This window comes from Vulpes lagopus, chromosome 5 (genome assembly GCF_018345385.1).
Source record: "Vulpes lagopus strain Blue_001 chromosome 5, ASM1834538v1, whole genome shotgun sequence".
Classification (NCBI taxonomy): Eukaryota; Metazoa; Chordata; class Mammalia; order Carnivora; family Canidae; genus Vulpes; species Vulpes lagopus.
This window is the reverse complement of record NC_054828.1, coordinates 32,285,987-32,300,698: the sequence shown is the minus strand read 5'-3', so window position 1 is coordinate 32,300,698 and position 14,712 is coordinate 32,285,987. Positions and strand designations below refer to the sequence as shown.

Below are 14,712 nucleotides of genomic sequence, written 5' to 3'. Positions count from 1 at the left end.
GTAGTCTAGACATCATCCTGATAACAGAGAGTGATTGCAGGCTTCTGAGCCAGAGAGTGCGTCAACTCCTTGTTTTATGATAATTAATCTGCAGGAATGGTCAGCCTGTTACCACATGACCAAAGAAAGAAGTAAAGACAATTAAGTGTGACCCTTATGGCCTCCATGTGCTGAAGCACCCTGCCCCCAACTGCCCAGCCTGAATCATTCTGGACTCAGCCAGGGCTTGGAGAGACCACAGGACCTGCTTAGATGGTCATGTGCACTCTGCTTACCATGGGGTAAAGTCACCCACTGTTTGCTAAGACAATTCCCATTTTTAGTAGTTCAATCATTAGCCAAAGGCACTGAAGAAACAAAATCCTCTGACTACACCTAGGAGGATTTAGGCTCTACTGTTGGCTGCACTGCAGTAACACATGCTCTAAGATTTCTACTTTCTAGAGCATGTTTTATAGTCATAAAATTATAAGAGATAAACAGGAATCCCCCCTCCTAAGGCAGGTCCCACCTCCTCAGACTTGTCTTCGTTTGGAAGCTCTAACATGACAAGGTGTTTTCAGCCATTTGTCAGCGGACAAGGATACACTCAGTGGAATTTTCAAGACGGACAAAGTGAATCTTATCAGCTATTCACTTGGCCACTTGTGAAACAGAATAATATGACAATAATGACAATGGCTAATACTGAGTGAGCGCTGACTTTGTACTAGACACAATCATTAGTTACTTTACAGGTATCAATGTGTGTTTGCTTCTAGCCATATCCCCTCTGAGGAAGGTGACACCCCACTTTACAGATGAGGAAACGAGGGTTTAGAGAAGTTCCTTGCCCAAAATCATATACCTAATGAGCAGCGAAGACAGAGCCCAAGCCCTGAAGTCCTTGACCACCATATTGGGTTCTCAGTTCTATGGAAAGTATTATGAGAAATACAAAAATAGATGACAAGGTCCCTGATCTTTTTTTTTTTTTTCTTTTGAACACATACTATTTTTTTTCCCCTTTTGAACACATACTATTAGTGGAAACTCTCAAACAAATTTAATCAGGAATTTCCCTCTGGTTCCAAACTTCCCATTTGCTCTGAGCATCAGAATTCTGCTTCTGATCAGGTCAGCAATAACGTGGCTTCCTCAGAGAAATGTAACTGGGCTTTTCTGCCCAAGCAAGCTCAGTCTCTGCCTCTCCTTATCCCTCCCCTTTATCATGTCACAATGACTTCACCCCATGCTGTTACTGGCAGGTAACCCTGCACAAGTACATTTTGCTGTAAAGGTGATCTCACATTTAAGTAAACCTGAACCCACGGAACAGCAACTACTCCTGAGAAACTCTTGATGCTATTTAGCATTCCTTTACCAGGAGGGCAAGCCCTTCAATGACACAACACAGTACAGGGACAGAATAACTCGTTACCGAAACACACAATTCTAAACTTAGTGTGTTTGCTAAAGCAGGTCACATAGGGATAAGGTGGTGGAGGTGTTGTGGGGAGCCCATGGAGATGGATGGATGCAAACGGAGCACAAGAAGTCTGAGGCACCAGAGTCAGACCTTCACAGCTTTCCAGTGCAAGTACATCTGTTCAGCCTGTTGGTCACTGGAGTACTTGCTTGTCCCTTCCCAGGCCTCTCAAGTACTCACAGTAGTGGAATATTGCCAAGAAGAGGCTCCCTTCTCTGGAATAGCACCCAGTGCTGAGGTCTGGCCCTGCCCTAGGTGGGTCCTTTAACATGTATGAGGGACATGGTGTCACACATCACACATCCACTATCCTGTACCCCTCGAACAAGAGTATTATGGCACCATCATCATTGTCGTGTGCCTGTACCTCTTCAAGCCTGCAGGGCTTCCAGAGGCCTTTCATGTCCGTTAGCTGATTTGAGTCTTTCAATATATGCCAAGATTACAGGCTTAACCATCTTATTTTATTGATTATTATCAGCTCTGTTTTATAAGTGAGGAACCTGGGGCTCAGGGAGATTAGGACACAATTAGTAAGTGGCAATGCTAGGAATTCAGTATTAGTTTGCTAGGGCTGTTGTAACAAAGGACCATAGGTTGAATGGCTTAACGGAAATTTATTTCTCCCAGGCTGGAAGTCCCAGATTAAGGTACTGGCAGGATTGGTTTCTTCTGGGGCCTCTCTCTTCAACTGGTAAATGGGTCGTCTCATGTCTTTACATGGTCCCCCTCTGTACATTTCTGTGTCCTAACCAACTTTTCTTATAAGGACAGCAGTCATATCAGATTAGGGCCCACCTATGTGACCTCATTTTACCTTTTACCTTTGAAGACCCTACCTCCACACACAGTCACATCCTAAGTCACTGGGGATTAGGACTTCAACGTACGAATTTGGAGAGGACACAACCCAGTACATAACCTCCTCTGACTCTATAGCCCTACACCCCCCATTCATCTAACCAATATGTATGGAGCCTCCCAGGTGCCAAGGATTGTACTCAGGATGTCTGCAACTGCTTTCTCACGTGATTCCCAAGACAGTCTTGGGTAATTCCACAGGAGAATGAGGAAACTACCTTTCAAGCAGTTTAAGTATCCTGCCCAGGAAAACATAACAAAGATGAGGTAGAGTGAGGATTCGGCTGCCGTTCTCCAAGTCCAAACCAGTGCTGTCTCCAATATACAACTTTGCTTCCCGTGTGAAATCACAGCTTGCAGCAATGGGACAGGGAGACCTGACAGTGGCAGCAGCAGGGTGGGATCTGGCAAGATGTCCTTCTTCAGAAAGATCATAAATCCCATGGATCATGGCAGGCTCTCCTGCAGGGGGCTGCGGTGATGATGAAGTGAGTTACTGGGTGTGGAGTGTGTGGAACAGTGTCAGGTTTATAAAAAAAGCTAAGTAAGGGTCTTGCTATCCGTGGTTGTTGTTGCCACTGCTGGTGTGGTATGCTGGGGCTGTTGTTGTTATTATTATTATTGACTTCTGGATACAGAGAGTGGCTTGCATAGCCACAGCTATTTTTTTTTTCTTTTCCAAAATTACACACAAAGACCCAAACCTACAAAGATGGGGAGAAGGAGAGAAGAAATAACAGCAACATAATTTTGGAAGCTGGAAAGCAAAGGGAGGAATGGTAAACAATTTAATAGACCCTAAAAAGGGGGATGCCCGGGTGGCTCAGTTGGTTTAGCATCCGACTCTTGATTTCAGCTCAGGTCATGATCTTGGGGTTGTGAGATCAAGCCCCACATCTGGCTCCACACTCATCAGGGATTCTGCTTGAGATTCTCTCCCTTTCCCTCTGCCCCTCCTCCTGCTCATGCACACTGAGAATACACACTCTAAATAAGTAAAGTCGTTTTAAAAAAAAAATAGACTTGAGAGAGAGCTTAATCAAGAACCTGCAATGGGGAAAGTCGAGAATGGTTACATTTACACTGTAGAATCTCCCGTCCTCCATCCCACCCAAAGCTCAGGAATTTGCAGTGACAGTTACTTCTGAGGATGAAGGTGGAGAGAGAGAGACAAAACAGTCAGTTGAAAAGTGATTACAAACTCAGACTCTCTTCTTTACTCTGCACAGCCCCCTCCCTGGCCTCAGAGGTTTATTCTCTGGAGAAGAGAGAGAGAGAGGGTCTCTAGACCAGGGTGGGATGGTGGCAGAGGAGAGGCAGCAGGGTACAGACCTGGAAATGGAGGGGCCCATTGGATCATGTACCCTAGAAGCAGGGCCTTCCAGGTCTGTCTCCTCATGTAGCTCCTATAGTCCTGACCTCTAAGTCCTTTCTCTTTGGGCAGAATGCTGGAAGATTCTTCCCAGGGTAATCTGAACACTCTAAGGGGAAAGTTCTGAAAGTATGGACTGTCAGGTGTTCCCCAACTTTGTAGGTAGGCAGGTTAGCCTACAATGAAGCCCAAGTTGACTAACCCAATACCCAAATGACAGTTCCAGAAAGAGAAAACAGAAAGAATTATTAAAGAGAGAGATTTTCCAGAATGGAAGGATATGTTTTTCTAAATTGAAAAAGTCTATCTAGAGCCCAGTGCAATGGATGAAAAGTGGCCTATGCTACATCATTAACAAGCTTCCCGGAAAAAGAAATAGATCCATACAAAATGATGAAGTGAAATAGCTTCAGACTTCTTAACAGCAATGCTGTGAGGTAGAAGGCAATGGAACTATACCTTCAGATTTTGAGTGAAAATGGATTTCAATCCAGAATTCTACACCTAGCCCAAAGTCTTTATAAGGTTTGAGAGTAAGATAAAGATGATTTTATTTTTTTTATTTTTAAAAAGATTTTATTTATTTATTGGAGAGAGAGAGAGCACACACACAAACAGAGGGAGCAGCAGGCAGGGGCAGAGGGAGAAGCAGGCTCCCCATGGCTTCCCCCTACATGGGCCTTGATCCTAGGACCCTGAGATCATGATCTGAGCCAAAGGCAGATGCTTAACCAACTGACCCACTCAGGTACCCCAAGATGATTTTACATATAAAAGGAAAGTCTAAAAAATTTATTGCCCGTCCTCAAAAGACTGCTGGGGCTGCTTTATTACACCAAGGGAGTGTACTGAGAAAGAGATGTGGGATACAAGAGACAGGAGCTCTCACAGAAGGGAGAGGCTGAAGGAAGCATGAGGACAGTAGTACAGGGACAGCCCAAGATGACAGCTAGGCAGCAGCCGCCAGGGCACTGTCCAGACCGGAGTGGTTTGGAGGACTCCAGGAGACAGCTACCCACGAACATGAAGTTGATAGAGTACCCATTGCACTGAAACATCCTGCAGGGAGATGTGGACAATTTGTAGAGTTTGTGTTGAACTAATAAGCACATAGAAAGTACAGAGATAATTACTATTTCCAGAGAAAACAAAGAAAAAGTATAGGAAAAGTAATAGCTTACCACATGGCTTAGTTCCAAATAGTATTCTTTTAAAGATTTTATTTATTTGAGAGAGAGCATGAGTGCCGGGGAGTGGGGGGATGGAGGAGGGAGAGGCAGAGGGAGAAGGAGAAGCAGACTCCCCACTGAGCAGAGAGCCCTAGGTGGGGCTCAATCCCAGGGCCCCGGGATCATGACCTGAGCCAAAGGCAGACTCGTAGCTGACTGAGCTACCCAGGCTCCCTCGAAATAGTGCTTCACAGTCATAATAATTTATATAATGCATATCCATTTAACCACAATTATAGCGAACTCTACTGAAAGGAAGGGAGGATGGGAGGTTGGGATGGGAGTGTGGATGTCACGGGGCAGTGAGCAGGTGGGAGGGGAGCAAAGAAGCCAACTCTCACTTCTGCGGTGGAAAGTCAGTACATAATGCCTAGAATAAAGTTTTACGAAAGTCACCAAAAAAGCATGTTATTCAGAAATACAAAGGTCTGTACCAAAAGCATCAGTTGAAAAAACTGAAAATGGTTGTCTCTGTGGAAGAGGAAACTAGATGGGAGTGGGAGGAGGGTAGAACACGGCTTTTTATTTGTTGAAGCACCTTGCAAGATGGTTTGAATCTTTATCTATATGGATATCATTGATTAAGATAACATCTAAGCTTTATAGTACCTCACTGTGTAAACTCAAGTGAGTTCCTGCCCACTTTTGGTTTCAAGTTCTGCATCTAGAAAATGGAGTTGATGTAGTTTATCTCTGGGCCCTTCTTGATCTAACATTCGAGATTCCCGACACCTTTCCATTACACAGTCAGCCCTTATATCCTTAGCAGTGTTATATCACAGTATCATTCTCTAGAATGGCTGGAGGAATGTTGCCAGCAGAGGATACCACTCTGTGGGGGGAGATGATCCCAGAGGGTCCTGAGCGATTTTCTGAGGGCAGATCATAGAAGACTAGGAAGAGAGAACGAAACCATCATTCTAATGCCTCCTCCTCCTCTGCTTTTATTTTAGGTAAATTGAGAATGTAATGAAAGAAGGCAGGGGTCTAAATATTAGACCTTCCAATTTTTAGCACAGGCTTTATCTAGAGATCTTACCCAAGTCAACAAATGCTGAACTGTGCCACTGGCAGGAGATGATCCCAGGGATTGAGCATCGGTTCCCCAGGCTAGGCACACGCCATCCCCTTTGGACTCGCAGGGAGGGAGACACGGTATGTCAGTATGTCTCCAGCTCTGTCCAGGGAAACCCCTCCCAAGCCTCCCCTTGTTGGCTTTGTCTTTCCATCATGCTGAGGGCAAGGCATTTAAGATCCAGTTTTACTAGGTCCTCAGGGGTTTTGCCTAAATCTTTGTTCCATGCTCTTCATTCTTATTTGACTTTTTTATGAACAGGATCATCAACAAGGAAAGCCCTTCCTAAGCTCCTCTTGAGTACAGAGTGATCTAGAGTGGGCCAAGGCAGAGACACCTCTCCCCTCGTGGCTCCCCAAGCGTGGAAAGTTCTAAAGAATTAAGGGAGAAGTCATAACTTCCCCTGTGCTAGATAAGGACTAAATTTTAGTGCTCAAAGTGAGATGTTAATCATTAATGAGACTTCCCATGAGTAAAATGCCTTGTCATTCCCCACTTGCTTTCAGATCCTTCACCTCTATCCCCTTAGTCTGATTTGGAGCCATCACAGTTTGCTCCTGTGTGGAAGAGACAATGCAGCTCCAGGTCAACGGAAGCCAGTTCCAAAGAGGTTCAGGAACTTGCTCAGGAATAGTTCTTGAAGGATTCTCTAGAAACCGTTTAGCTCTTTTACCCTGGGTGGCTATAAGGTTGGTGAAGGGAAACCTGAGTTTATGCCTTTCTCCATTGCTTAAATTTTTTAAAGATTTTATTTATTTATTTATGAGAGAGAGAAAATGAGAGAGAGAGAGAGAGAGAATGAGAGAATGAGAGAGAGAGAGAGAGGGGGGGGGGCAAAGGGAGAAGCAGGCTCCCTGTGGGGACCCCGATGTGGGTCTCGATCCCAGGACCCCAGGATCACGCCCTGAGCCAAAGGCAGATGCTCAACCACTGAGCCACCCAGGTGCCCCTCTCTGCTGCTTAAATTTTTGTTTTTCCTAGGACTGCTACTTTTATAATTAAAAAAAAAAGGATTTGAATTTTATAAGATGGAGAAAAGGAATTCATTCTTCTGATGTTATTCAAGGAATCCTTTTGGAGCTTGGGATAGATAAAAGATCTCCAATGTTCCTTCAATACCTTTTAGTAAAAATCAAGATACAATTAGTTAACCTTTATTGAGGACCTACTGTGTGGCAGGCACTATTCAAAAATTATTTAGGCCTACTGAATCACAAAATCTCCACAACCTCATGAGATAGGTATATACAATTATCATTCTCACTTTACAGGTGAGGACACTGAGGCATGGTAATAAGATGCTTGGCCAGCGTGACAGAGACCATGTTCTTTATTGCCCTCTGCCACAGTGGTCCTGACTTCTGAACTCTGAAAGAATACAAAGATACATTCCTGACTGCCGAGCCTTTGGTTATCTTCCCAAGGGCCCCCAGCTGTCCTGAGGTGGATCACACCATCTCTCTCTCATGTTGCATAAAGAGAGATGCGCTCTCTGAGGGTCAGCTGCTCCCACTGAGCAGCTCAGAGGAAAATGGACAGGCACCGAGTCTGATGTAGAGGAAGAGAAAGTACTTTGAACCCACTCTTAAAGAAGGCCTGTCCTTCAAAACCTCTACCTCTCACTGTGTGTGTGTGTGTGTGTGTGTGTGTGTGCGTGTAAAGATGGAAGAGGTCTTTTTTTTTTAAGCCATGGCTGGAAAGAGTGGGCACACAGTGAGCCACTGCCACCCTCTGCCATAGCACACAGAGTAGTCCTAGGAACTCCTGGCAGGGGACAGAGAGACAGTGTCCTGGGCCACTAGAGGCTGGACTCTGACTCAGATAAGGGCCAGAAGAAAGGGGGCCAATGCCTGGCAGTGTGGGCTCTCCTTAAAGTGTGAGCCATCAGCCAGAGAAAGGACTTCTTTCCTTAGTTCTTGAATGCTGGCCAATTAGCTGCCAATTAGTTTATGTATAAATTCCAGCAGGAAGGCCGAAAATTCAATCTCCACTCCAGGAATCAGCTTTCTCCTCCTAAATCTGGTCTTGCCAATCTCACAAATAAGCACCTGTATCACCCAAAATATGGTCTCTGCCTGGGCTTAAGAACAGCCAGAGGCTAATAGGTGGAGACACACACACAGCCTCCCTAGGCAGCTGCACACACACTGCCCCTTAGCCTCTTCTGTAGCAGCTTCACACAAAGCAACATGAGAAACAGAGATCACATCATCCTCATCAACCCATAAAATGAGATAGGAAGGAATGGGGCGAGGGGCTTTTAGGGTCAAGGAGTTAGGAATGCTTCCAACGCAGACTTTTAAGAAGCACACGCCTATGAGGTAGCAACCCACCAGATTGCAAGGCTCTGGAGCTTTACGGACTAGAAGAACAAATACTTAGTGAACACCAACTATAAGCAGGCTATTGTTCTAGGCCGACCAGGTAAGAACTCCTGTGTGGAGCTCTCGATCACAGAATAGGAATCTTAAGTAAAAACATAAGCTCTGCAAAGGGAACCTGCTAAACACTTGGTACAGTGAGATATTACATTGCTCAGGGAAGGCATGATCCCCAGGACAGGCTGGGTGGTCAGGGAAGGCCTCACATAGCAGAGGCACTTGACATAGTCTCAGAGGCAGACTGGAATATTTCTCAATCTCTGGTCCCCAAGTCACCTGAAAAAACTTGAAAAAAAAAATCTGGATTCCTAAACCTCACTCCAGACCTACTGATTCAAAGACTCTAGGAATGTTACCCTGGAATTACTATTCTTTTTTTAAAAAGATAATATAATGACAGTAAATTTAAAACAGACACAATAGATAGGATAGTGAACCTTTATGTGCACATCACCCAGCCTCAGCGATCATAATCTCAGAGCTGTTTTTTTTCTCACCAGTATCCTTATCTCTTTCCCCTCCACCAGTATTATGGAATCTCCAAACCTTTTGAACCAGGGACTCTGAGGCAGTCAGAACATGGATGCGAACTGGGAACCACTCATTGATCAAGACACAGATTAGGAGCAAGGGATTTCCAGAGACGGGGGTACAAAGGCTCAGAGAAAGGAAAAAGAATGGTATTGAGGGTAGAATGGCAAATAATTTGGAGCATCTAGAGTGGGATATATGGTTACAGGGAGCAGTGATAAGAGTCACAAGATCATTGGGGGCCGCCAGGGCCCCGTCAGCACAGGCAGTATCGTTGTGAGAGACATAGTAAGCCATCTCCTCCCGGTAGAAAAAGCACCCCATTCCTGGGCTGAAGCCAGCCACACAGAGCCCACCTAGACACCATCCACCACTCACTCCTGCGCCGTGGCCAGCCCACAGAGCTGTGCACAGGAGGGCCAGAGCATGAGGGAGCCTGCAGGATGCTAAAAGGGGAATGTGTGACAACCGCATGCTTTCAAGGAATGTTGGGTGGCAACGGAGGGCAAGGACACAGAGGAGGGCAGGGTTCCGAGAGGCAGGGAGGGAGTCAGGCCAGCAGACCACTACACTACACACTCAGCTGGAAAGAAGGCAGAAAGCCCCAAAGGTCAGGCCCCTAGAGAGGTTTGGGAGGGAGCGCTTGTGTGGGTTGAGGAGAACTAGGGGTTGGATGTAGTGACACACAGTGGCACACAGGACTCATCTGAAAGCACGCACATGTTGGCATCACTCAGGCAGAACGGTGAGGGGAAGAGGAAGGAGGGATGAAGGCCCCGGGGAAAAGCAGTATTTAGAGAATGGAGGTTGGGGGGCGGCGGGGAGCAGCAGCTGGGCCAGGTGATACCAAGACTGAAGAAGATTGGTCAGGGCGGTGGGAAGGAGGGGTGGGTGGAGGGGAGGGGAAAGTATGGCTTCTGGAAGCTGACAGAGCACAAATGTTCACAGGTGTGATGAGAGGGAAGCAGTAAGGGGAGACATAGATGTGTAAGAGAGAGGTGAGTCTTAGAGTACCTGGAATGACAAGCCAAAGAGTTTGGACTTGGACTTGAAATGGCAGGGTGACAGGTGTCATGGTGTATAGCATGAGCTCATCAGTCACTTAGGTTTCCTAGGTCTGCAACTGACCATGTAGGGCCTTGAGCAAGCTACTTGAGAAGTCTCTGAATCCCTGCTAGTAAGCTGGATGATTATACCCACTGCAATGGGGGAGGAGTGGGGGTGATGTCTCAAAGGATAGCAATCCTTCTTCCTGTCATTGGCACCTAACAAGGCACTGCTTGTAGTATGCGTGGGCCCTTCATATACCTAACTCCTGTTTCTCGAACTGGCTTGTGGGTTGTTTCGGGGGCAGAGATTAGGGTTTCATAGTAATGAAACTATGAAAACTATGAAACTATTGTTGACTATTTACTCTGCGTAAGACAAGAAGAGCATGTAAAATAAGATGATTGAGGGATTTAAGGAAAAAAAGGTCTTTAAGGGAGTTTGCAACTTAGTGAGGGATCCACAGCGATGCCTAACGTTCACACAAGGTGGACGGTGGTAGGCTCAGCAACAAAAATCTCAAACCCCGTTCATTCCCAGATTGCAAATGGAAGTGTGGGTGGTGGAGAAACTTGCTGTGGCTTTGGGCAGGCAGGCAGTGTTGTGTGAGGCCTCTGGGCTGGACAGAGGAGGGCAGAGGGGGGCATAAGCACAGGCACCCTGGGAACTGGCAGGTGAGTTTGAGAAAAAAGAAGAGCCTTGGTGGGCTCGAAACAAGGTGCTGTGAGGAGTGAGGAGAGAAAGGTGTGCCACACTGTAGCAGACACAACCGAAGTGGAGCCCCAATGAGTCTCACTCTGGCACAGTCGCATCTGGAATAACCAAAAGAACGTGGAAAAGGTGATGCGATGTCACTATTGCGATAATGTGACGTTAAAGGGCAAAGGAATTTTGCAAATGAAATAAAGGTCCCTAATCATTTGAGTTAAACAAATTGGGAGATTATCCTGGGGAGGTCTAATCTAATCAAGTGATCCTATTAAAAGAGGGTCCAAGCCTTCCCTGAAGCTAGAGACTCCAAGCAGGAAAGGCTCTGTCTTTGAAAGGCTTTCGCCTTGGAGAAGCCAGCCGCGTGCTGCAAGGAGCTGAGGTCTGCCCACTAGCACGTGAGCCTGGAAGAGGATCCCAAACTTCAGACAAGCATGCAGCGTGACACCCTGATCACAACAGAGAGGTCCCAAGCCAAGGGCCAGGGTCCACCGTGCCTGAACTCCTGGACCACAGAAGCCAAGAGATAATAAATGGGTTCTGTCTGAAGCCCTGGAGTCTGTGGTATTTTGTTACGCAGCGATAGGCAGCAAACACATGGACACACGCGGTGTGGAGGGCCGTGACCGGCAGGCTGTGAAGTTCAGACTTTATTGTGTAGGCCAGGGGGAGGCACTGACTATTATTGAGCAGAGAGACGCATACTTCAGGAAACTAAGGGTCGTCAGTAAAAAGGAAGTGAGGGTTGGTCAGAACCCCTCGATGAGCATTTAATCAGAGTACTGCTCCCAGGAGAGGGTCAGGAAGGTTCTAGTGACTAAGTTCTGGGTTGAACCCAACCAGCTATTCTTCTACCCAACCAGAAAAAAAAAGGTGGGGGGAGCAAAAATCAAGTCAAGAAATTGACAGCCATTGAGAAAATCTTAAGGAACATTAGTGTCCTTGTTGCTAATTATAAATATTTACTCCTCCCAGAATTCCTGACCTCACAGAAGAGCCTGCGTAAATAGCCCTGCTCCCTTACTGGAAAATTTGTGTGTGTGTGTGTGTGTGTGTGTGTGTGTGTGTGTGTGTGTGTTCCATGTTTTCTTGGAAGGGGGACAGGGCGGCAGTAAGGGACTGGATGATCTGCAGTAACTTCCTGTTGGATATTGTCTAGCTCCCCTTCCCTTCCCCTCCTCCTTGAATCATAAACCCAGAGGACCCTCCCCCCCCCCCAGAACTCCTCCTCCTTCCATTCTATCTGCTGGAGACTACCAAGCCAAACAAACTCAGGAAGTGGCAAGAGGTGGGGAAGGGGAGGAAGTTCATGGCACAGGAGGAAAAAGTAAAGAGAATGCCCCTGATGTTGAAGGAAGAGGGTGGGGGAGAGAGAGAGATGAAGGTCACTCCAAGGTTGCTGGGCGCCAAGCCTCTAAAATGTCATGCTTGGGCTTTCGATCAAAACTGGCACAAACAGCAGGTCAGATCTCCTGAGGCTATTCAAATATTAACATTCACAGTGATAAACAGCCCCCAAAAAAGTCCTCTGTGAGCAAATTAGAACAAACAACTAATCTAAAGCGGGTTGCTAAGAGACCAGTTGGGCAGGAGCCAAAGTCAGTTCAAGTGTCTGGAGAATTCTTTAGTTTTTTCGCTTTCAGGGAAGGCAGGAGGAGGGAAGAGCTACCTGTAGATGACTCCATGTTGGTGGAGGAACATGAGGGCTGACGTAACCTCTGCAGCATAGAACCGGGAACGAGGCTCATCGAATTTTCGGGAGCGCTGAATCTGGAACATGAGGTCTCCACCGTTTACATACTCCATGACGAAAAAGAGGCGGTCCTGAAAGGAGAGCAGAAAATGCCATTTAGGTAATTCCACGGCCACTGCCCACACAAGCCAGAGGGTGTCCTGAGCCTGGAGTCAGGGGGGAAGAAGGTGCAGCGGTAGGTGAACCCCGGTAGCACCCAATCATGGCAAGACAGAAGAGAGATAATCCAGACAGCACATGGATTAGGGTACGTGGTGTTCTTTGAAATCTCTTTCTCTCTTTTACTTTTATGAACATCAGCTTAGTTTAGTGGGCGAAGCCCAAAACTGACAGAAAGGAGACCTGGGTCTTTGACCTCTGTGATGACCTTGAAACGTGGCTTTGGGTAAGTCTCTCCCTCTGGAGGCTCCAGTTACCTTTATATGTGTGGTAGGTTGGATAATGGCTCCCCCAAATTATCCACGTCCTAATCACTTAACGTGCGAATGTTACCTGAGACAGCAAAGAAAGGACTCTGTAGATGTGATAAGGATCTTGAGGTGGGAAGTTATTCTGGATCACCAGGGGGGGCCCTAAATGCAATCACAGGTGTCCTTAGAAGAGAAAGGCAGGGGGAGACTTGAGAAGCAGGGAGAAGGCAACGCGGCCACAGAGGCGGAGACTGTGACATGGCCAAAGCCAAAGAACATGGCAGCTACCAGAAGCTGGAAGAGGGAAGGATGGATGGACTCTCCCCGAGGGCCTGAGGAGAGAGCAGGGTCCAGGAGACACCTTGGTTTCGGCCCAGTGACATGGGTCCCAGACTTCTGGCCTCTAGAACTATGAGAGAATAGATTCACTTTGTTTTAAGCCCCCAGTGGGGGGGGAGGGGGGTGGACGCCTGGGTGGCTCCGCGGTTGGGCATCTGCCTTTGGCTCAGGGCGTGATCCTAGAGTTACGGGATCGAGTCCCACGTCAGGCTCCCTGCATGGAGCCGGCTTCTCCCTCTGCCTGTGTCTCTGCCTCTCTCTCTCTCTGTGTCTCTCATGAATAAATAAATAAAATCTTTTAAAAAAATAAATAAATAACCCCCCAGTGAGTGGTAATGTGTGAAGGCGGCCCTGGGAAACTACTACAAAGTCTCACAGACTAATGGGGCTGCCAGTGCCCCCTTCTGTGAGGGCCACTTTTCACTCTGGAGTCTGTGCCTTCTGGGGTTCCCATCTTGCCACATTTCCTACGATTTCTTCCCTCAAGGTGGCCTTCTGAATGGCCCAACCACACTCACACCTCACCTTCTAAAGGAGGAGGGGCCTTCTTTCTCTGCACTCCATGACAATGTGTGAAGCAGACGGGTGGAAAGGCACTTTTGGCAGTTTCTTGACTACTATTTCCTAAGCCCGTAAGGAGTAGGGTACCGTACCGGGTGGGAGGCAAAGACTGTCAAGCCAGCACTGTTGTTCCTGTGGAACCTACGATCCAGGGGTGGACACCGGGGGAAATGGGCTGGATGAAGAAAACAAAACAGGAGCAGAGTGCCTTAAAGATGATAGAGCAAGAGAAGGTGGGCTCTCTAAACTGGGGGCCATGGAGGATTCTGGACGCAGCTAGGGCCTGAGACAGCAAGGAGGTGGGGGTGGGGGGCACGAGCCAATCCCAGGATTTGCGGACAGAGTGACACTGCTGAGGGTGAGAGCTGAGTGGGTCAGTGGGGGAGGAAGGTTCAAGGAGCAAAAGGAAAACAGTGACGCTGGAGAGGCCAGAGGGGCAGATCACCTTCTTACCATCCAGACAGAGTCTAGGTGAAGCTGCCAGGAGGGGGTGAGCATATCGTTTTCAACCAAAATTACTAGAGACATCTCCGTTAAGACTGAGTAAAAATCATGATCCTTCTCTATTCAAGAAGCAGTCCTGATGGCATATTTAATTTATCTTTGGCATTGCTTTGAGAGTAAGCCCACCATTAAGCGTTGTTATGAGTTCAGACTCCTTCTCCCCCAGCAGTCTCTAGATTTTTCCATGCTACCCTGGTACTCACAGTGGGCCTGTGGTCTAGCTGCCCTTCCATTTGTCTTCCTTCCCCCTTCAAGGCCTGCCCTGTTTTTCTCCCCAGAGTACGATTCTGGACTCAGAAGGACCAGGCTGCCTTGCCAACCATTCACTCAATCGCCCATTCCCCCATTCAAATCCTCATTGCCAATGGCCCAACACTCAGGGGAGACCAGGGTTTCTGAGGGTGGGCCTCAGGCAGCAGTAGTGTGCAAAGCTCCCCATGGGACTCCAAGTGCAGCCCAGGTTCAGCCCCACT

The 14,712-nt window shown here is 47.3% G+C and overlaps 1 protein-coding gene across 2 annotated transcripts in view; it reads right to left on the bottom strand.

The window, feature by feature from the left end:
• The window catches only part of PRKCE (protein kinase C epsilon), a 492,630-nt gene that overhangs the window by 72,659 nt on the left and 405,259 nt on the right, over positions 1–14,712 (bottom strand). For both annotated transcript variants that reach the window (XM_041754368.1, XM_041754369.1), the window contains one exon: positions 12,342–12,496. In XM_041754368.1, coding sequence (XP_041610302.1) covers positions 12,342–12,496 — 155 coding nt within the window. The remainder of the gene's footprint in view (positions 1–12,341; positions 12,497–14,712) is intronic.